Source organism: Cucumis sativus, unplaced genomic scaffold, assembly GCF_000004075.3.
Source record: "Cucumis sativus cultivar 9930 unplaced genomic scaffold, Cucumber_9930_V3 scaffold66, whole genome shotgun sequence".
Classification (NCBI taxonomy): domain Eukaryota; kingdom Viridiplantae; phylum Streptophyta; class Magnoliopsida; order Cucurbitales; family Cucurbitaceae; genus Cucumis; species Cucumis sativus.
In genome coordinates, this window is record NW_022279559.1 from 129612 (window position 1) to 153908 (window position 24297).

A 24297-nucleotide genomic window follows, 5' to 3' on the forward strand; every position below is an offset into this window, starting at 1 on the left:
AACAAGACATCTCTTCAATAATATATTAGGATCAAATGCTAAGAGGAATTTAGAAGAAGATGAGTTAATGGCGGACAATGAAGGAGCAGAGGTTTGTTTATATTTTAGATTTGATTTTCATGTTTTTCTTTTAAAATGAATTCATTAATCAAAATTAAATTATTTTAACACTGTAAATTAGAGCTTGTTTGTGGGTATATACTGATGGTGAATGGGAAAAATAGAGAGGAATGAGAGAGAAAGTGAGTGGTTTGACATTGAAGGTAGAGAAAGTGATAAAAGAGTTTAAAAGAGAATTCTATACTTAATTATAATCTTCAGACTCATAACCGCATTGAGTGCGTCTCATACACACTCATCCAAGCTAGTCTAGAGTCTCAATAAGAGTTTATATCCAAACAAGGAATTTAGTTACAGAGGAATTACAGTCCACTAAGAGATCTCTCAAATACATGCCATAATGTTACAATCGCTACTTCTAACCACCCCATGCTCCAATATATATAAAACTTAAGTATATACATTGAAACTGTTTTTCTCTATTTCTTTTAGAATTAAAGCTCGTAAACATACTCTAACAACTGTTTAAATAAGGAATCGATAATGAATTAATAATTGAAACGTCACTATCACATATTACGATAAATCGCAAGTATTTGCCAACAAACCAGTACCATATGAGGGTCGGCCATAGCAGAGCGCCTAAATATACGGTCGAGATAATAATAGCTCGCAAACGATCAAGAAAATCACGTGGCAAAACAAGCTCGAGTACATTTAGTACTTGCCACAATAGCGACATCCATCCAACCACCATGGTAGAATACTAAATACACGACCGATAATAGCTCACACGATATCCATATCCACAAATAAACACGCGACTAGACTAAGCTCACGCATATTTAGTATCTGCCACAGTAGCAACCTGCATCCAATCCAAGCATGATAGAATACTAAATACACGGTCGAGAATAGTTCACACGCGATCCATATCGACAGGAAAACACGTGGTCAAACTGAGCTCATGCATACTTAGTACCTACCGTAGTAGCAACCCCCATATCTACGCTCCTATGTGCACATAGAGCCATCCATCATGTGGGTTGAGCTAGGCTAGAAGCCAATCACAATCCTTCATCCACGTCCTCACCTATTCTCAGGCTCCTGAATCTCTGGCCACGACCTCTTTCAGCCTTGAAATCCCCTAACAACCATAGGTGTGGCGCTACCAAAACACATTTGCATAACTTATGGGTAAATCACCAACATTCATTAAGATCACATATTTCATGTTTAAAAGTCAATCATGGTCAGAAATACATTTTCGTAAAGTTGTTTTCAGTCCTGAAAGATCAGACACATACTTTTAGAAGAGGCCATTCAAACCATCCAAGTTTAATTACAGATCAAGGGGTATCCTTTTAAACCAGTTGTCATTTAAATCATGATTAATAAGTTCGGGTTCGCTCCAAAATATAAGAGTACATGGAAACCAAAAGTCATATTTTAAAATTATTTCTAACATGTAGTTCAAGAAACACTCATATTGGAATTTTTTGAAATCATGGCATATTATAATAGCATACATAGATTAATAAGAAAATACTTGAAAATAACCCACTCCCAGTCAACGACTAAATTCTCCACGATCATAAGCTTTCCCTACTTCAGATTGATATGAAAACAATGATTTATGAGGCCACTAAGTTATCCTCACATGTTCAGATCATGACATAACTATCCCCAAAGCGTTCTATAATATCAACTCAAGCTATTTTATGTTTCAGTGACCCTGATCCTCCACTCCTCAAATTGAACTACTCCCAAGATGCCTTATGTTTAGCATAGATTTTATCCTACATCCCTCAAGCCTTCAAATACAAAATTTTTACACAATGGGGGTACCCGCAACTTAAGCCAACCTTAAGTCGAAAAGTCACTTCCAACTCCAATTAAGTATCACAATTGAAGGCGCCATAAATTTACGCTTTTAAACCGTAGGACAATATGGTTTTTAGTCCCTTGAAACTCAACCCTAACATCCAAAACAAATTGAGCATCCACAATTTGAAACCAACAATTGATAGGGATTAAATACAATCTTACGTACTTGCAAAATCTCAACAAAATTGATCCAAAGCTTTCTCAAACACTATTTCAATTCAAGTGGGCTAGACAGCGGCTTGACCTCTTCCAAAATTCAAATTTGACATTAAAATGTAATGGCACTACTACAAAAACAACCTTACTTGACCCCTGCAGTTTTGTTATACTTGACAGTTTTAATAAATTTTTACTTTGAAACTATCATTTTTAATTTTTTTAAAAAACTTTCCTTTCTTTCTTCTATCCTTTTTTGGTTGGTGATGGTTTTTATTTTTTTTCTTATTTATTTTAACATATTTTTCTTGCATGCACAATATTTATTATCATGTAATATTAAATTCATGAATATTTCTTTTATGCTTTCCAATATTGCCACGGTATTTTATATCAGTTAATTGTTCTTTTTTCTTACATCATATTTATCTTTACATTTTACCATTCTAAAAGAAATTCGACGATGCAATTAAAAATATCTGGAATTCGTTATTTCTAAATTCTTGAGGTGAGGGAATCGTTTCTTTGGGAGTCCAAGATTTGATTCCCAATATTTTTTTAAAAAACAAAATCTTATCTTACTTGCTTAATTCGTTGTATAATACATTTGATTTCATTGCGCATTATTTCCTATTGACCTAATTTTGAATCATTTCTTAAATTTTCTTCTTTAGCCGTTTATAAATTTTTACTTTGAAACTATCCTTTTTAATTTATTTTTAGAAAAAAGTTTAAAATATAAATTTATACTTCATAAGTCATCCTAATCAATTTTTTTAGCAACACACTTTTATTTCGCTAACAGAAAAATACTATGAAGGAATCTAGGAAATTTGGGAGTCCGATTTCCTAGAATTCTTAAGGTGAGGGATCAATATCTTTGGGAGTCTGAAATTTGATCTCAAGAAAAAATGGATTTAATCAATATTTTAAAAAAAATCTTTATTCGAAGACTAGCCCATGATATACTTTGAGAAATTGTAATAATTTTTCTTTTTCTTAAGGTGAGAAGTTTCCTTCAATATACCGACTAATTAAGGGAATATTATTCCACTTATTTTATGAGATCATTGCTTAAATATTGGAGTAATGAGGGGTAAAATAAGACATTAGTTTTAAATAAATAAAAAATTATTTTCAATTCGAGATTTGAAATTTGCCCACCGTTTTCTAAATGGGTGTTGTGGGGTGCTAATACCTTCCTCACACACAAATGACTCCCGAACTCATCTCTATTTTTCGCAGACCATATTTTTAAAACTGTTTACTTTATTTTGATGTCCAATCACACCGTAAAAAAGATTGGTGGCGACTGTTTTTCTTTTTTAAAAAAACACTAACTCTTTTGAGGACATCGGTCGCTCCACGTCATCTCGGGCACGTGGCGACAACCACTAAATCATTATTGGAAAAATTCGAAAAAACCAACATATTTAAGCCAATACAGGTCTATTTCTTCAACAATTCGAACAAGCCAAGGTTTGAATTGTTGCATCCGTACTAAATAAAGAGTCAACCGATATACAGAAAGATCTGAAGATTGGAAAAGTCTACCTTGAATGCATTGTATAAATTCTTAATACGAAGATGAACATGGAACATTTACATCAACCACGTGGTAGTCAATATATTGGAAAATTCCAATCCATCTTCCATCGAACGTAGTCTTCACACGTTGTAGTGCCATGACACATAACGCTAAATGATAACAGTAAAAGAAAAGCAACTCAACCGTAAAAGAAAGTCGTAGGCAAACCCAGAAATATCCTGCCAAATGAAAATAAAATTAAATATTAATGTAATTAAAAAAACAACGTCCCATAAAAATCTTAATTTCAAGTTGTTATTATGTTAAATGCACGATTTTAGGGATGAATATAATTCTAAATTCAAAATTTGGAGATATTTCAACGCAAATTTTCAATTCAACTCATAAAATAAATATTGATGACTATAAATAATTTGAAAATATTGAATTTATGTTAGTCATGATTTTAGGGGATGATATTCTAAAAGAATTTGATATCGCTATAAAATTCAAATCCAAGTTAATTTGCCAAATTTGCTTAAAACTCATTGACTTCAAACCGAAAGAAGCCACGATTATTGATGTCCATTGTATTGGGACCGATATAAACTAAGCTTCATGGTGTCGCTCCTTGAAAACCAAAGTTATCTTTTTAAATAAAACAATGTTTGTGGGTTTTTGTGTTAATAATTATATGTTGCAGCCTATATGTGTGTATGTGTGTTGAGTGTTTGAAGTGCTGAGAAGAGGAATGATACTTTTTTGTATTTTATTTTGTGTCAAATTTAAATCATATTAATGCCTTCAATAAATAGGGGGTTTGAGGTATGTTTATGATTATTTTTGTCATGGGTGTTTAAATTCTATATAATTGACTCGTTGCACTCTCTATTAAACCACGCCTTTTTTCTTTCTTTCTTTCTTTTCTGTTTTTTTACAACATAATTAAGACTGCTTCGAAATAATTAGTATAATTTTATTGTTTGGTAAAGCTAATTTATCCACATCAATTATTTGTTCGTGAAACCATAAAATTAATGTCAACCTTACCTTTGAGTTTACACACTCGATCTAAGCTACATATGTTTTCATTATTTTGATTGATCTCCTTTAAATTGAGACACCATATTTAGTCAACACCGACATTTTATTTGCTATCGTTACCATTTCTTCCTCTATTCACGTGTTAATTAAGGAACAAAAACTGGTTTTTAGAGAACAAACAAATATTCACCACTTGTTACAAATATTTATAGAGAGATAAAAACCTACTTTTCGCTCAATGATCTAAATTTAACAACGAAAATTGCTATAAAATGGTCTTCCCTCGTTTTCTCATACGATAAAGCCATAAGGGAAAAAAGTAGGCTTAATTACTAAAAGATAAAACTAAAAAATGGCAAAAACCATTACGATTGTTTTCTTTATGTCCATTGTTGTGGTGGGATCACTGCAATTCTCTAAGGCACACATGACCGCTGAAAGGGATGCTGAGATTGAGAGGAAATCTAATACTTTGTTTAACGAAATATCCAATCTAGAGCCTCAATACAAATCATGTGTAGAAACGTGCAAGAAAACATGCACGACAAAAGGCGTTGCTAACGATTTGTGTGATCCTATATGTGATAAAGATTGCATGAAAAATGAAGTTGTTGGTATTGTCTTCAATCTCTGGAGAAATGGTTTTTTTTTTTTTTTTTTGTTATATCAAGACAATAGTTAATTTTATTGTGTGTGGTCAGTTTTAGTTGCGAGGCAAAAATTTCATGTGTCAAAATTTAACGAAAATTAAATTTAGTTGTTTATTTCTTCCAACTTTTATTTCTTTTAATCTTTTTTTGTTTTCTTGTGTGAGTTATTTTGATTTTTTATGTGTTTGTACTGCAGAAAAACTCAAGTCCAAACTAGGCGCTTGATAATTGACCAGGAATTTAAAGTTGACAGCTGGAAAATGGTGGGATCAACTATAAATGATTTGATTAATTAACATTTTAGAAAGGAAAATCTAAATTCCCTTTCATTTTCTTCATTCAATATAATTTGTTGTTTCTTTATACAAAGGTTCTACCTTATGTGTCGTTGGGTGCTTCTTTCGTCATTATTTTCAACAACGAGATCAATAAAGTTTATTTACGCCTTTTGTGTTTATTCACATAATTATTTATGCGTTTTACATTTATCATATAATCCTACCGTGTAGAAGAAATTTTGTGAATATATCACATTATTATTCAAGTTGCGAGCAGTTTTGTCACATGTGTGTTTGGTCAATCTCCCTCGATAGTTTTTGATATATTATAAAAGAGATGAAGTTTGTGGTTATAGATATGTTTTATTGCTTTTTTTATAATTACAATTATGAGATAAGTTTATTTTGAATTGGTATTTCAGATTGTCAAGAGAAAAATTGTGTTTCGATGGGAAAAAAAAAGAAGAGAAAATGGAGAGGAGGAGATGGGTTGAGAAAATTAGGAAATTGGTGAGGAATATATGAAGGGAGAAATTTAGAAAAAATTGAACAGGTAGGGTTAAGAATTCATTAGTTTATTCAATGGGGGTTTTGCAAAAAAAATGTATCATCAAACAAGACATCTCTTCAATAATATATTAGGATCAAATGCTAAGAGGAATTTAGAAGAAGATGAGTTAATGGCGGACAATGAAGGAGCAGAGGTTTGTTTATATTTTAGATTTGATTTTCATGTTTTTGTTTTAAAATGAATTCATTAATCAAAATTAAATTATTTTAACACTGTAAATTAGAGCTTGTTTGTGGGTATATACTGATGGTGAATGGGAAAAATAGAGAGGAATGAGAGAGAAAGTGAGTGGTTTGACATTGAAGGTAGAGAAAGTGATAAAAGAGTTTAAAAGAGAATTCTATACTTAATTATAATCTTCAGACTCATAACCGCATTGAGTGCGTCTCATACACACTCATCCAAGCTAGTCTAGAGTCTCAATAAGAGTTTATATCCAAACAAGGAATTTAGTTACAGAGGAATTACAGTCCACTAAGAGATCTCTCAAATACATGCCATAATGTTACAATCGCTACTTCTAACCACCCCATGCTGCAATATATATAAAACTTAAGTATATACATTGAAACTGTTTTTCTCTATTTCTTTTAGAATTAAAGCTCGTAAACATACTCTAACAACTGTTTAAATAAGGAATCGATAATGAATTAATAATTGAAACGTCACTATCACATATTACGATAAATCGCAAGTATTTGCCAACAAACCAGTACCATATGAGGGTCGGCCATAGCAGAGCGCCTAAATATACGGTCGAGATAATAATAGCTCGCAAACGATCAAGAAAAATCACGTGGCAAAACAAGCTCGAGTACATTTAGTACTTGCCACAATAGCGACATCCATCCAACCAACCATGGTAGAATACTAAATACACGACCGATAATAGCTCACACGATATCCATATCCACAAATAAACACGCGACTAGACTAAGCTCACGCATATTTAGTATCTGCCACAGTAGCAACCTGCATCCAATCCAAGCATGATAGAATACTAAATACACGGTCGAGAATAGGTCACACGCGATCCATATCGACAGGAAAACACGTGGTCAAACTGAGCTCATGCATACTTAGTACCTACCGCAGTAGCAACCGCCATATCTACGCTCCTATGTGCACATAGAGCCATCCATCATGTGGGTTGAGCTAGGCTAGAAGCCAATCACAATCCTTCATCCACGTCCTCACCTATTCTCAGGCTCCTGAATCTCTGGCCACGACCTCTTTCAGCCTTGAAATCCCCTAACAACCATAGGTGTGGCGCTACCAAAACACATTTGCATAACTTATGGGTAAATCACCAACATTCATTAAGATCACATATTTCATGTTTAAAAGTCAATCATGGTCAGAAATACATTTTCGTAAAGTCGTTTTCAGTCCTGAAAGATCAGACACATACTTTTAGAAGAGGCCATTCAAACCATCCAAGTTTAATTACAGATCAAGGGGTATCCTTTTAAACCAGTTGTCATTTAAATCATGATTAATAAGTTCGGGTTCACTCCAAAATATAATAGTACATGGAAACCAAAAGTCATATTTTAAAATTATTTCTAACATGTAGTTCAAGAAACACTCATATTGGAATTTTTTGAAATCATGGCATACTATAATAGCATACATAGATTAATAAGAAAATACTTGAAAATAACCCACTCCCAGTCAACGACTAAATTCTCCAGGATCATAAGCTTTCCCTACTTCAGTTTGATAGGAAAACAATGATTTATGAGGCCACTAAGTTATCCTCACATGTTCAGATCATGACATAACTATCCCCAAAGCGTTCTATAATATCAACTCAATCTATTTTATGTTTCAGTGACCCTGATCCTCCACTCCTCAAATTGAACTACTCCCAAGATGCCTTATTTTTAGCATAGATTTTATCCTACATCCCTCAAGCCTTCAAATACAAAATTTTTACACAATGGGGGTACCCGCAACTTAAGCCAACCTTAAGTCGAAAAGTCACTTCCAACTCCAATTAAGTATCACAATTGAAGGCACCATAAATTTACGCTTTTAAACCGTAGGACAATATGGTTTTTAGTCCCTTGAAACTCAACCCTAACATCCAAAACAAATTGAGCATCCACAATTTGAAACCAACAATTGATAGGGATTAAATACAACCTTACGTACTTGCAAAAACTCAACAAAATATATCCAAAGCTTTCTCAAACACTATTTCAATTCGAGCGGGCTAGACAGCAGCTTGACCTCTTCCAAAATTCAAATCTAACATTAAAATGTAATGGCACTACTACAAAAACAACCTTACTTGACCCCTGCAGTTTTGTTATACTTGACAGTTTTAATAAATTTTTACTTTGAAACTATCATTTTTAATTTTTTTTTAAAAACTTTCCTTTCTTTCTTCTATCCTTTTTTGGTTGGTGATGGTTTTTATTTATTTTCTTATTTATTTTAACATATTTTTCTTGCATGCACAATATTTATTATCATGTAATATTAAATTCATGAATATTTCTTTTATGCTTACCAATATTGCCACGGTATTTTATATCAGTTAATTGTTCTTTTTTCTTACATCATATTTATCTTTACATTTTACCATTCTAAAAGAAATTCGACGATGCAATTAAAATTATCTGGAATTCGTTATTTCAATATTCTTGAGGTGAGAGAATCGTTTCTTTGGGAGTCCAAGATTTGATTCCCAATATTTTTTTAAAAAACAAAATCTTATCTTACTTGCTTAATTCGTTGTATAATACATTTGATTTCATTGCGCATTATTTCCTATTGACCTAATTTTGAATCATTTCTTAAATTTTCTTCTTTAGCCGTTTATAAATTTTTACTTTGAAACTATCATTTTTAATTTATTTTTAGAAAAAAGTTTAAAATATAAATTTATACTTCATAAGTCATCCTAATCAATTTTTTTAGCAACACACTTTTATTTCGCTAACAGAAAAATACTAAGAAGGAATCTAGTAAATTTTGGAGTCCGATTTCCTAGAATTCTTAAGGTGAGGGATCAATATCTTTGGGAGTCTGAAATTTGATCTCAAGAAAAAATGGATTTAATCAATATTTAAAAAAAAAATCTTTATTCGAAAACTAGCCCATGATATACTTTGAGAAATTGTAATAATTTTTCTTTTTCTTAAGGTGAGAAGTTTCCTTCAATATACCGACTAATTAAGGGAATATTATTCCACTTATTTTATGAGATCATTGCTTAAATATTGGAGTAATGAGGGGTAAAATAAGACATTAGTTTTAAAATAAATAAAAAATTATTTTCAATTCGAGATTTGAAATTTGCCCACCGTTTTCTAAATGGGTGTTGTGGGGTGCTAATACCTTCCTCACACACAAATGACTCCTGAACTCATCTCTATTTTACGCAGACCATATTTTTAAAATTGTTTACTTTATTTTGATGTCCAATCACACCGTAAAAAAGATTGGTGGCGACTGTTTTTTTTTTAAAAAAAAACACTAACTCTTTTGAGGACATCGGTCGCTCCACGTCATCTCGGGCACGTGGCGACAACCACTAAATCATTATTGGAAAAATTCGAAAAAACCAACATATTTAAGCCAATACATGTCTATTTCTTCAACAATTCGAACAAGCCAAGGTTTGAATTGTTGCATCCGTACTAAATAAAGAGTCAACCGATATACAGAAAGATCTGAAGATGGAAAAATTCTACCTTGAATGCATTGTTTAAATTCTTAATACGAAGATGAACATGGAACATTTACATCAACCACGTGGTAGTCAATATATTGGAAAGATCCGATCCATCTTCCATCGAACGTAGTCTTCACACGTTGTAGTGCCATGACACATAACGCTAAATAATAACAGTAAAAGAAAAGCAACTCAACCGTAAAAGAAAGTCGTAGGCAAACCCAGAAATATCCTGCCAAATGAAAATAAAATAAAATATTAATGTAATTAAAAAAACAACGTCCCATAAAAATCTTAATTTCAAGTTGTTATTATGTTAAATGCACGATTTTAGGGATGAATATAATTCTAAATTCAAAATTTGGAGATATTTCAACGCAAATTTTCAATTCAACTCATAAAATAAATATTGATGACTATAAATAATTTGAAAATATTGAATTTATGTTAGTCATGATTTTAGGGGATGATATTCTAAAAGAATTTGATATCGCTATAAAATTCAAATCCAAGTTAATTTGCCAAATTTGCTTAAAACTCATTGACTTCAAACCGAAAGAAGCCACGATTATTGATGTCCATTGTATTGGGACCGATATAAACTAAGCTTCATGGTGTCGCTCCTTGAAAACCAAAGTTATCTTTTTAAATAAAACAATGTTTGTGGGTTTTTGTGTTAATAATTATATGTTGCAGCCTATATGTGTGTATGTGTGTTGAGTGTTTGAAGTGCTGAGAAGAGGAATGATACTTTTTTGTATTTTATTTTGTGTCAAATTTAAATCATATTAATGCCTTCAATAAATAGGGGTTTGAGGTATGTTTATGATTATTTTTGTCATGGGTGTTTAAATTCTATATAATTGACTCGTTGCACTCTCTATTAAACCACGCCTTTTTTCTTTCTTTCTTTCTTTTCTGTTTTTTTACAACATAATTAAGACTGCTTCGAAATAATTAGTATAATTTTATTGTTTGGTAAAGCTAATTTATCCACATCAATTATTTGTTCGTGAAACCATAAAATTAATGTCAACCTTACCTTTGAGTTTACACACTCGATCTAAGCTACATATGTTTTCATTATTTTGATTGATCTCCTTTAAATTGAGACACCATATTTAGTCAACACCGACATTTTATTTGCTATCGTTACCATTTCTTCCTCTATTCACGTGTTAATTAAGGAACAAAAACTGGTTTTTAGAGAACAAACAAATATTCACCACTTGTTACAAATATTTATAGAGAGATAAAAACCTACTTTTCGCTCAATGATCTAAATTTAACAACGAAAATTGCTATAAAATGGTCTTCCCTCGTTTTCTCATACGATAAAGCCATAAGGGAAAAAAGTAGGCTTAATTACTAAAAGATAAAACTAAAAAATGGCAAAAACCATTACGATTGTTTTCTTTATGTCCATTGTTGTGGTGGGATCACTGCAATTCTCTAAGGCACAAATGACCGCTGAAAGGGATGCTGAGATTGAGAGGAAATCTAATACTTTGTTTAACGAAATATCCAATCTAGAGCCTCAATACAAATCATGTGTAGAAACGTGCAAGAAAACATGCACGACAAAAGGCGTTGCTAACGATTTGTGTGATCCTATATGTGATAAAGATTGCATGAAAAATGAAGTTGTTGGTATTGTCTTCAATCTCTGGAGAAATGGTTTTTTTTTTATTTTTTTGTTATATCAAGACAATAGTTAATTTTATTGTGTGTGGTCAGTTTTAGTTGCGAGGCAAAAATTTCATGTGTCAAAATTTAACGAAAATTAAATTTAGTTGTTTATTTCTTCCAACTTTTATTTCTTTTAATCTTTTTTTGTTTTCTTGTGTGAGTTATTTTGATTTTTTATGTGTTTGTACTGCAGAAAAACTCAAGTCCAAACTAGGCGCTTGATAATTGACCAGGAATTTAAAGTTGACAGCTGGAAAATGGTGGGATCAACTATAAATGATTTGATTAATTAACATTTTAGAAAGGAAAATCTAAATTCCCTTTCATTTTCTTCATTCAATATAATTTGTTGTTTCTTTATACAAAGGTTGTACCTTATGTGTCGTTGGGTGCTTCTTTCGTCATTATTTTCAACAACGAGAACAATAAAATGTCACTATTCTTCATTCTCCTGTTTCACTATTTTTCATTTTCTAAACGTAGATTATAATAACAGAGACTATAATAATTTGTATTTGAAACACAAACTATTATAACCGACAGATTATAATACGTTTGAAATGCCGGGTAGACTTTATAACTAGGTACTGTTGAGATCAAAATTTGTGGATACTGATGTTGAATGGAAAAAAATAGAGAGAAAGTGAGTGTTTTGAGTTTGAAGATAGAAAAGTGATGTAGAAAAAAGAGTTTAAAAGGGTGACGTAGGGGGAAACCCCATGACATTTGGTTTGGCAATTCCAATTTTTAAAGCTTCTCATAAAAAGCAGTAAGTTGTGAAGAAAGTAACCAAAACCCAACGCATTTTACCCTAAACCCTACTCTCCTTTCTTAATTATTACCTCCCCAACCCCCAAACAAACCAACTATACGGTGCCATCCCTCCAGTTTACTCTTTTATTTATTATCATTATTATTCATGTCGTTCTTATTATTACTTTTACAATACATAAATGAAAATCTAACTTTCTTTTTTCTTTTTCTTATGGAGAAGTTTCACTGTGTTTTTTTCATGGTCCCTTTAAAGGCCCTAGTCTTCATATAGCTTATTTGATTTATTTATTTTTTTCTTAATTACTAGACTCTTTTCTTGATTCCTATCAACTCCACTAACTTTATTGTTGCACCTTTTGAACTTATCAAACTATCGATAACATAATAATAATAATAATTGTTTGAAATAAAAAAGAAAATGAATAGATTTGTACAAATTGCTTTGTTTTGTAAGAGGTAATGTAAGCATGTAAAAAATCACATCCGTAGATTCTGGATTCAAAATTAACTTCTTCCTCCCTCATTCATAGGGATCCGAGCCTTCTCCCCTTCTCTACAATTACCCTCAGCTTCTTCCAATTCCCCCAAATCCCATCTTTTTCCCGTAAAATATTAATACTCTTCTCCTTCTTCTTCTTCTACTGGACAACCTCTCTCCCTCTCACCCATCCATAACCATGGAGGAGAAAGACAGAGACCACCACCACCGTCACCACCGTCGCCGCGACTCTCCCACTCCGATGAAAAAAGCCCAAGTTTTTTACTATATCTCCAGAAACGGCCGTCTGGAACAACCCCATTTTCTCGAAATCCCTCTCTTCCCCAACCACCCTCTTCGTCTCAAAGGTACGCTTCTTCTACTATTTCGAACGACACGTCGTTTTGGGTCTCATCGTATTCAATGTGACGACAGATGTTTTGGATCGGCTCGCTGTTCTCAGGGGCAACGCCATGCCTTTCCTCTATTCTTGGTCCTGTAAAAGGTATAAAAATGAAAAAGAGAAAGGAGGAAAAATAAAAACAGGGGGTTCTCTGTTCTGTAAGACGACATGTCGTTTAGCGAGTCTCAGGGTTCTTTTTATTTTTATTGTTTGGTTTATTTTAGGAACTATAAAAGTGGATATGTGTGGAACGACTTGTCGGAAAATGACGTGGTTTATCCCGCTGAAGGTTATGAATACGTTCTCAAGGCATCTCAACTTGTTGATCTTCATGCCTCCTGTGGTGATTTTTTGTCTTTATATCTATCTATAATTTTCTTCATAAATGATTTTGCAGTTTAAATTTAATATTCAAACTTTACATATATTTAAAAATTAATTGCGAAGAGATTACTATTTATTATTATTATTATTGGGAGAAATCACCATTTTAATTTGTTATAATTTAAATTCAACTTGCTTTTAGTATGATCATGGGTGTACGAATGGTGTACATTTGATCGGTGAAATATGATGGGCAAAATGAAATTACATGCTCATCATCATAGAGAGATTTTGCAGATTCATAATTATTCTTGAATTAATGAGTTCATGATTCTTGAATTCTCATTAATGAGCTTCTTTTCTTTTGGTTAAGTGTTTTAAAAGTAACTGAAATTTGAATGATGTGTCAAGCTTTTAAATAATGTTTAATAGGTCTTTCAATTTTTAACTCATGATTGTACTATAATAATATTATATTTGAACAGTTTTATTTGCTATAAAAATTAAATTCAAATTTATAAAGTTATTAAAAAAATTTAAAAAAATATGAAATTTTGGGCTACCAATTATAAAACAATTTGTGATGTCACGGAAATACTGTATCATAATTCATTTCAAAATAGTTTATATTATATTTATTTCTCAGAAAAATTGCAGCAAGTACACATACCCAACAACAACCCAAGGCAACCGGTTCAAGAACCCAACCTCCCAACTAAAACTCGGAAACAGCAACTCGCACCCACTCCACTCCCCCACCACCCACATTCCGATTTAGAATACGACGAAGACGAAGATTACGAATACGACGATGGCGATAAGAACGCTGGGGAACCCCCGGGACAACTCAGACTCCGACCGAGTCGGCTCGATGTTCCACTTCGAAACGGTTTGCCTTGAATAACGACGACGAACTAGGGATCGAGTCGGGTCCGAGTCGGAATTCGGTTCTGATGCAGTTTATAGGGTGTGGTGGGTCAGTGGGTTCGAAGGGGAAAACCGTGAGAAGAACGGAGAAGGGGATAGGGAAAGGGGTTGTGTGTAAAATGGGGGAAATATGATGAGAGAAGAGGAAATGATAAAGTATATGTCAGAGAATCCGAGGTTGGGGAAATTGCAGAGAGAGGAGAAGGAGTATTTTAGTGGCTCCATTGTGGAGTCCATTAGAGAAGATCGGCATGTCATCCCACCTATGCTCAACAAGTCCAACTCCTATAAAGAAGAAAAGTAAGTACGATTTTCCATTCTTTTTAATACAATAAAAGTCCTATAAAAACAATTTTAGATAAATACAGCAATTATTAAGCATTGCCTAATTATTTTATTTTTGGTTTTGAAAATTAATCTTACTTTTTTTTTTGCATTATTATTCAGGCTGAAAAGGTTTTTTTTTTTTTTTTGGCTTTCGACTTTTAATTTTGCAAAATTGGGCTGTAGATACTATTTTTAACTATGAGTTCCTTTGTTTACTTAATTTTTTGGGTTTTTCTTAAAAAAAATTGGTAAAAAAGTCCAAATTATTTAGGACTAAAATCAATTACACTTAATTTTTTTATAAAATATAAATATTTTGTCCATTTTTTTACAATTTTTTTAATTAATTTAACTTTTTACAAGGTCAAAAACTTTGAAAGAAACATGTAGTTTGTAATTGTTTTTAAATTTAACCTTGTGATTCATGAAAATCACCTATATAAAAAAAAGACTTTGATAAAAAATCGAGTGGCACCAGTCTTTCGTGCATTTTGACTAGCACTAAATAGGAATGTGTCAAACAACATTATTTTCAAGTGTGTAAAAGAGAGGGAATGATAAGATTCGGTGTATCCAACCATCGTTAATAAAACAGTCATACCATTAAAAAAAATTAAAAACAAAAAGAACAAAAGAATCTATCACATTTTCTAAAACTAAATTATTGATATTGATGAGTACCAAAATTGTTATATAATAATAACTATCAAAATGTCACAATCATATAGGTTTGTTTAGTATTTGTCCATTTGAATAGTTATGAAAATGTTGAGAATATTATGAGATTTTATATTTAGGAGCAAAAGGGAAGAATTGGAAGAGAAAAAAGATGAAGATGAAGATGAAGAGAATGAGAATGAGAATGGTGGGATCAAAGGAAGGTGCCTTCCTCTCATGATATTGACCTCAACCTCATCAAAGCAACCCAAGAAGCCTTGAAACTCACTTCCATGCAAACCCCCCACATTGCTTTTGTTCAAGTTTTGATTGTAGTTAAAAATTTTATGGTGAGCTCCAAATTTTGTGTTTTCTAAGAGTTTGTTTGTTTTGCACAATGCTTGCTTCTTGACTACATATTTTGTGATCTCGTGACAAAAATTTGAAGGGACAAATACATCTTAGGTATAAGGGTTTAAATGTTTGCTGTTTATATGTATAATGTACTACTAACAACTACAGTATACATACTTCTATATTTTTCTTCATTAACTTTGAGTTAAGTTTTAGATACATACTTTAAACGATTCTTTTAGTAATTTTTATTTCTACTTTTCATTTTTTTAAGAAACATACATGTGTGATAACCATTTCTATTTCTTGTTTCTAATATTCAAGATACGTTTCTAGAAATACAAAAATAGAGAAACTAACAGGTTCAATTTCCAACTTTCATGGTTTTTTTATTTCTTAACTTGTTTTATTTTCTTTTCTTTCTTTATTAATTTTTCGTAATTATAGGTTAATTTTTCATATTTATACATTTAATATCTCTATTTTTTCTTTATTTATTAATTTTTATATATGTTTAATATTTTTTAATTAGTTTTTATTTTAGAGAATTTACATAAATAGAAGAAAATAGAAAGTATTTACATTTTATAGCAATTTTTATTTTTTTTTATATTTTAGATTTTGGTTAAAATTTTGGTTATCCATATTAAATTTGGATTAAAATTTTGCTATTGACAGTAAATAATTTGTCAATTCTTCTATTTTTAAAAATTAACCATTTTTTTTTCTTCACTTAATATTTCATAATTGTATGTTTAGTAAATAATTTGTCAATTCTTCTATTTTTAAAAATTAACCATTTTTTTTCTTCACTTAATATTTCATAATTGTATGTTTATTTAATTTTAAATCTTAAACTTTTAATATTTAGATTAACCTATTATTTAATTTTAAATTTTATATCTAATTTTTAAAATAGATTTTAACATGCATATTTATATGTTATTTAAATTTTAAAATTATTATTTTTAGTATATCTTAGAATTTTATATTATATAAATTTTTTAGTAAGATAATCATTTCAATTTTCTTTAATATTTTACAACCACCCTATTTATATAATAATATAGCTTAATTTAAATTAACATTATTAAAGATAAATGAATTAAATGAAAAAAAAAATACCTCAAACCAAATAATTTTGAACGACATAATAAAAACTATAGTATATTATAAGTTATTAATTTTGCAAAGAGGGATTTATGAATATTTGATAATGTCAATGTTTTATAATTATCTTTTATTTATATATATATATATATTAATTTGTACACAATTAAATTATATTTAAACTAGAAAATAAGTGAAAATAGGAAAAATAACACAAAAAACAAGAAACGATAATTATCGAACAATTCATGTTTTTATTTTTTTTTCAAAAAACGAAATTTGTTTTTTTTTAAACATAGATTTATTTTTTGTTATAAAAAAAGAAGAAACAAGAACGTTATCAAATCAATCCTAAATAACAAAACAAATTGAATGGTGTAAGCGTGTATAAGTTTAGTTTTTAAAAGAAAGAAAATATAAAAACAATTATCAAATAGGGCACAAATAATTTATTAAACATAATAACTGCAGTAACTTGTTTGAAATCAACCTTTGAAGCACCTTCCAAAAATTATATTGTGAACCTCATCTTGCAAGTCTCAAACCATATATGAAAATATATAAACCCAAGGGCCATGTTAAGAGTCGACCAAACAAGTGAACCAAGTTGAGTAGGAATGAAGCCAAGTTCAGTATTTCAGATCAATACACCCATGGGAGTAGTGTATATGGTTTGATTAATGTTGATGAAAGACGTTATGATAAAATGTTGTTAGTAAGGAGTAAGGAGTGCATATATATTACAGAAATTAAAATACCTGTCCCAAAACAATCTCAGCCATTTAGAGTTGGAAGATCTCAACTCGACTGTTGGATGGATAGAAAAATAAAAAATGTGAAAAGGGGAGGAGAGGACAAGATCCGTAGATAAAGCATGGACTTCTCTCACTTCAATTTAAAGTCAACCTCCGACTATTCCTCCATTGGATTGTAAACAAAGAAAAATGAAAGAAGGGGCATGTGAGTGTTGAAAAAGTGATGAATAATAGAAGTTGTGAGAATATGCGGAAGAGAAGGGAAAGAGCACGTTGTAACATTAATGTCTCACACAAATCCAAGTTCCCAATCTTCAAAACTCCCCTTTTAAATATGAATAAACCATTGGAAATCTGAGACCTTGCCCCCTTTAATCTTTCTTTTCATTCTTCTTCCTAATCATGCCTACTTCTACTCTTTTCAAGTTATTGATTGGTGTTTGTTTTCTCGTGCTTCTTCACGGCCTTCCTGCCTCCGCGCAGCTTTTCGTCGTCAATGGTTGTGTCTACTGCGACACTTGTCGGTGTGGTTTCGAGACAAACGTCTCCACTCCCATTTCTGGTAATGCTTCTTTTATGTCTCTGTTTGTAATGCTTCTTTTATATTTCTGTTTGTAATGCTTCTCTTTTATAACAAGTAATGAAATGGACGATTGTTTTACTAGAAAATTAATCAATGAAATGAAACAGGTGCAAAAGTGAGGTTGGAGTGTAGAGATAGAGCCACATGGGTGTTGAAGTTCACCAAAGAAGCTATTACCGATTCTAAAGGAAAATACAAAATCAATGTGTATGAAGACCACAAGGATGAGAGTTGTAAGGTAGTTCTTGTGAGTAGTCCTCATCTTGGGTGCAACCGTCCCGATGTAGGTCGAAACAGTGCTACTGTCATTCTCACCAACAACAATGGCCTCACTAGCATCTTCCGCTATGCAAATGCAATGGGCTTCCTGATCCGACGTCCTCTTGCTTTCTGCCCCACAATTCTCAAACAATATCTCGACTTCGATGAGTCGTTGTGAAAGCGTTGTCTTTCGCTTAACGGTTTCTAATATATATATATATCTAGCTATTAGAAATAGTGATTTGAGAAAAATAAAGTTGTTAAGCTCACTACAAAGGATTGGTTTTTCAGGGTTTGATTTCTTTGATGCATTGCGCTATAGTTTTCTTTCTTCTTCTTCTTTTTAACTACTTGTTGGAAAATGGATATGATGATAATAATGTATTAACCTCTTGTTAAATTAGCTTGAGTTCCATGCATTTTCTTGAAAGCTCGAGTATTTACTTTTTAATGTTTTACTTAGTTTGAGGTTATGTATTTAAATTGTCCAAAGCATATAAATTCAATAAATAGTTTTTTTTTCTTCGTATGGTCATAAATCTTCTTGTCCTTAATTCACGTTATTCACACGAGATTTTTTGAGAAATTTAATTCGTGTAGTTGAACTTGTGTTGATGTTGTATTTATGTTACTTTGACGTGATATACTTCCATCTCTAGAATTTGATCATCTGTTTCTCTCTCGGTTGAACGTCTATACTTGATTTGGAGGAAGCAGAGCACATGATGTTCTTGAAGTTAGAGGGGATGGTCGGCTTCAGAAGCTAAAAGAGTCTTCTAGCTTTTAAAAGAATTTTCTTTAAGATGTGGAGTAAAAAAAATTCAACTCTTTCCAAATAAGGAGAACTTTTCTATTATAGAATTTTTTGGTGGAATTTGATAGAACACCAAATTGAACCACGTAACAAATTTCTTTTATTGCTTCAGATTCATAAATTAATACAAGAAAATCGAATTGAGGAGATCTCAATTCGAAAGTCTCTCTCTCTATTCTGCCTTCCTATCTTCCAAGGAATTGCAAGAATACCTCTAACCACTTTCTAACTGCCCTCTTAACTCCTAGTCTTTTCTGAACTTAAGCTTGGTCCATGGGCTAGACCATATACTCAACCACATGGATTTGGATCATATTTAACTTTTGAACTAAATTAAATTTATTTTGTTTAGGACAGTTGCAAATTTAGCAATTAGATTCAAAATAATTAAGTATATAACAACATTTTAAAAAAATTACAAATATAGCAAAATTTGTCAAATTCTATAAATGATGAAAATCTATTAGTGATAGATCATGTTGCAAATATTGATCTATCACTAATAGATCATACGAGTCCATCAATAATACAAGTCTATCGACGATAATTTTGCTATATTTGCAATTTTTTAAATATTGTTATATTCTTAATTATTATTTTTAAAATAGTCGTCAATTACAATTACATTTTTTTTACTCAATTGAACTTTAACTCAAATAAATAATATTTAATTGGACCAAAATAATTAACTTGATCTAACGGTCATAATAAAATTATGTGGCAGCATCAGAGTTGATCATTTTAATTTGGACGGATGTCAATTTTTTAATTAGTCTCAAATTTAATTATTTGTATTTTTATTATTAACTTAGTAAATATCATGAGAATTTGTGATTAATGTGAATGTTATATTTGAAATTTTACAAAGAATTGACCATTTTTTTGGAAGAGCTAGCACTATTTTACTTTCAAAACACCCATAGTCTCTCACTAACTCTCTTACTCTCTTTTTGCTTGTTTTACTTGCTTGGTTCCGTTTATAAATGAAGACACAACCTCTATTTGTATAGAACATGTGTGAAATAATGGTTGAAAGAGAACATGTGTGAAATAATCCTTGAAGCATAAGCAAAAAGACTCTATGATTCATATAATCCAAATTAAAGTTGGTAAAAACTGGAGAAGGAAGATAGAGAATAAAAAAGCAATAGATAGGGAGGAAGAATGAAGAAGTAAAAGGCCATCACACGTCCTTTTTTTTTGTTTGTTTGTTTGTCAATTTAAAGAAGAAGATTGAACAAGACAATCTCAACCTTCAAATGAATTCGAATTCGAAGTGCACCCAGTGAAAGAATTATTTTCTGTCCTTCCAAAAAGTGTAGTAATAAGAACACTCTCGTAATAAATAGATATATCCAATACATTCAAAGTAAAGATAACATTATATTAGTAACAAAATAATCCATTTCCGACTTTAATGGAACACACTACTAATAATAGTATTAATATGAATCATAATCATAGAAATCATTCTAATCATAGAAATCATTAATGATAATGGAAGAAGATTAAAGCAACCTCAGTATTCAAACCTAAAGTCCAATTAACTTCTACCCCAAGAAAAGATTTAAAATTTCAAAATTCAAAACTTCTTCAAAACTAATTTTTCCGTTTGAAGCATCAAAATTGAGATATAAAAAGGGAGTGATTGTTGATCTTCATTATTCTTCAGCTCCCCAATCATATCTCAAATCCCAAATGGAAGTAGAATCTTGTTGTTGCCCACTCAAATCCTCCGCCGGACTCGCATTCAAATCCATATTCCAGTACCCACTCCCGTAATCCTCCGCCGTGCTGCTCCCCGACCCATCTCCAGCATCTTCTATCCTCGCCTCCTCCCTCCCCGCCTCCGCCCTCCCCAGCTCCCAGTTCATCCACTCCACCACGCTCTTCAAATGCGTGTCCATCGATTGCTCGTCCGAAAATTCCTCTGACCTCTCTCCTCCGCAAATGCACTGTGTCTCATGCTCTGTTCTTGCTTTCTTGTCCATAAATCCCATTACCGCTTCACTCTGCGGACACCATTGATTCTGGCAAGGGTATAACAACGATTCCAATATGGGTTCTTGTTCGAATACACACTTTCGTTTCGTCATAATCTCATCGCTGCTCTGTTTATCTCTGTTTTTGTTGTGTTCTTCTTCTTTGTCTTCTTCTTCGTCGGTGATTCTTAAGCTCTTTTTTGTTAAGTTCATCAGAGCTTCTTCTTGATTCACAACTTTAGCCCAGGTGATTGTCTCTTTCGCTGTCATTTTCGCTTGTAAATTCTTCGATTGCCTAATTAATTTCTTCATGTTGTCTAAATCAGGCGACATGTGTTTAATCACCGCCGCCAAGACACTGATTTTCCACGCCTTTTTGAGATCGTGGGGCTTTTTATACGGCGGAACACCATGACCACCGGCGGCGCCCTGTTCACCCCACCAAAGCTCGTTACCCGTCGGCCACCATGGCGGCGCTAAACCCTTTTCCAGTGGGAATTTCCTCTGTGGAGGAATACAGTGCTGCATCAAAGCGGAGAGAATGGATCCCAATGTTGTGTCCTGTAAATCGGTGAGTAAATGCAAAAACGAATTGGGATCAATCCCTGATTCTTCAATTACTTTGGGGAGAAATTTCGCTATAGCCATTGGAGCATCTTGTTCGAATCGGACATCATCTTTCCACCATTCACGGAGGCTCTCGGAAGAGCCAGTGACCGGCTTTCCCTTTTCCGGAACGATTCCATAAACAAACCCTTGAGCTTTACAAGCTTCCATGATTTTATCCATGCACTTAAGAATGGAATCTTGAGCTCTAGCCATTTTCTTACGGCGAGAAGCTTCTTCTCTTGCAGCAGATTCAGGCTCTTCTTCATCATGCCTCTCCTTCATCTTCTTCATCCGTTGTCGATCTCTCCACATTCGTTTCTTGAGATCATCGTAGCTAATTTCCTCTTCTGGTTCTTGGTCTCGGTCGTCTTCATCGTTATGGGATCGGATTTCTCCATGGAACTCCACCATCATTTAAAGTGAGATGAGGAAGGTAATATGTAGTTTATAAAATTGGGGGGGGAAATTGAGATACAGTGAATTGGGTCCATTGTTGGGAAGGGGTATATATATAATGGGAAGAAATTGAGAATGGCGGTGATTGAAGGTTGGAGACAAAGTTTGCCATTAAGGAGGAGTAAATTTGACTTTGGAGGTTTTTGAAAGAGAGGAAGAAGAGAGAGGAAAAAGAGAGAGAAAGAGATGGTTGAAGAATGGGTGTAGGGAGCTTGCATGTTGAACACATATGCCATTTCATTACATCACTAACTTATCGTTTTATTTCTTTCTTTTTTACACAAACCAACTTAATCCTTCTCTATATATTTTCTTTTCCTTTTATATTTGACCAACTATTGTTTTTTCCATTCTTACTATGTCACACAAAATAATACTTTTTTTTATTTTTAACTTTATCATTTCCAAAATATATTAAATCTACTTACACATATTCTTTTTAATATTCGTTACCCATTTACAGTAATTTTTTTAATTTATATTTCTTTTTAAAAATGATAGTTTTGAATTTTAAATTATGCACAACATTTTTAAAAAAAATTAAATTGTATCTTAACAAATATTTAAAAAGTTACTGGAAAATGAAAAGATGTTATATATCATTTGTTTCATCTAAAATAATCATCTTTAAATCATTAACTAAATCAATTTTATTACCACCTTAATTTATATAAATCATTTTGTGAATCCTATTATGTATGCATTACTAAATTCAATCATTTTGTGAATGATATTACCCCATCATTGGCAACCGTTTGCTCATTTTTTTAAACTTTTAAAAAGTAATAATTTAGTTGATTGATTTAGTGGTTTAAGTTAACTTTTGCATCATTACCATCACAATTGTAGAAATAATAATTAATTGTATAGTAATAATTTTTTAAAAAATTGCAAATATAATCAAATATAAATTTTTCTATATTTACGTGGATGATTTAAATTTAATTACTATAATTACAACTATTCTTTTATTTGATTTAGTAATTATCTAGTTTTTAGTGCAACTAGAATTCATGCATGTCAATTTTCATTTTAATATTCATTTTAATAGAAGTATATATTGTATAAAGGTATGTTTTCTATATTAAATTTTAATTTTAATTATGGAATCAAAACATTGCATAAGTGTATATAAGTAATGGAAAACAGTGACAAAGGATGAATTTGAGAGAAAATTGAGTGAAATTTTATAACATAATTATGTTGAGTCGCTAGTCATCTATAAGTTGAAGCATGCTCCATTTATCAAAATGAGAGTCTCTAGTGTAGTTTAAATAACTCTCATCTCACTCTTTATTTATGGCAGTGGAAAAATAATAGATTAATGAAAATTAAAAAAAGTATATTACTTTGAACCTGTTTACTACTATTATACAATTATATTTACATCTGGCATTGTTTATATCCAAATCTTTAATGAAATAACACAATGTAATTGGTGAGTTATAAGAAGGCTCAATTTGATTATTACATCTAAAAATTATGTCCGATCATTACCATTATCAATATATATATAGTTAATTACAACTGAACATTTTCAATTTTGACATCTTTACAATTACTATTAATGATATCAATTTTACTTAACCCTCAAAAGTAGAGATAAAGGTAACAATAACAGTAAATTTGCAAAACTTATAATAGAAATGGTCTAATTAAGTTTACGATTCAAGTCATTTATCGTTTGTCCATCAATGAAACTTTGGTATGATTACTTCCTTCATGATTTTCATGATTTTAGATATTAAAAAGAAAAGAAAAGAAAAGTAGTTTTGAGTTTTGTAGATGGTAATTTGAGAAAACAGTAGTAGGAGTATTATTTGTAAGGAACTAAAGTTTAGGTCAAATCCACAGACTTTGTATATTAAATTATATTGTTTACCCTCACATTAATTGTTATATATACCCATGATGTCACTTATGTCGTCGTCGAAA

General features: G+C 31.5%; 3 protein-coding genes and 2 long non-coding RNA genes across 8 annotated transcripts; 4 read left to right on the plus strand and 1 right to left on the minus strand.

Moving 5' to 3' along the window:
* Positions 1-4954: 4954 nt before the first annotated feature.
* LOC116406119 lies at positions 4955-5775 on the plus strand. The gene is made up of 2 exons (XR_004219156.1): positions 4955-5289; positions 5522-5775. It is a non-coding gene; the product is annotated as an uncharacterized LOC116406119 (long non-coding RNA).
* A 5399-nt stretch (positions 5776-11174) lies between these two features.
* LOC116406123 lies at positions 11175-11980 on the plus strand. Its single transcript, XR_004219160.1, has 2 exons — positions 11175-11509; positions 11742-11980. It is a non-coding gene; the product is annotated as an uncharacterized LOC116406123 (long non-coding RNA).
* A 539-nt stretch (positions 11981-12519) lies between these two features.
* Positions 12520-15990, plus strand: LOC116406091 (protein UPSTREAM OF FLC-like). Of its 4 annotated transcripts, XM_031889791.1 has the most exons (5): positions 12538-13168; positions 13236-13305; positions 13428-13546; positions 14174-14754; positions 15579-15990. In XM_031889791.1, exons 1-4 carry the CDS (start codon positions 13000-13002, stop codon positions 14425-14427), a joined length of 612 nt encoding a protein of 203 aa, XP_031745651.1. In that variant the 5' UTR covers positions 12538-12999; the 3' UTR covers positions 14428-14754; positions 15579-15990. The 4 variants fall into 4 exon arrangements, with proteins under 4 accessions (XP_031745649.1, XP_031745650.1, XP_031745652.1 ...); XM_031889789.1 differs by having other exon boundaries at positions 12520-13168; positions 13236-13546; positions 14185-14754; XM_031889792.1 differs by lacking the exon at positions 13236-13305 and having other exon boundaries at positions 12525-13168; positions 14185-14754.
* Positions 15991-17911: 1921 nt separating this feature from the next.
* LOC116406093 (major pollen allergen Lol p 11-like) lies at positions 17912-19040 on the plus strand. Its single transcript, XM_031889797.1, has 2 exons — positions 17912-18219; positions 18348-19040. Exons 1-2 carry the CDS (start codon positions 18060-18062, stop codon positions 18677-18679), a joined length of 492 nt encoding a protein of 163 aa, XP_031745657.1. The 5' UTR covers positions 17912-18059; the 3' UTR covers positions 18680-19040.
* A 1693-nt stretch (positions 19041-20733) lies between these two features.
* Positions 20734-22578, minus strand: LOC116406095 (putative ETHYLENE INSENSITIVE 3-like 4 protein). The gene has a single exon (XM_031889799.1). It carries the CDS (start codon positions 22318-22320, stop codon positions 20977-20979), a length of 1344 nt encoding a protein of 447 aa, XP_031745659.1. The 5' UTR covers positions 22321-22578; the 3' UTR covers positions 20734-20976.
* Positions 22579-24297: the final 1719 nt, after the last annotated feature.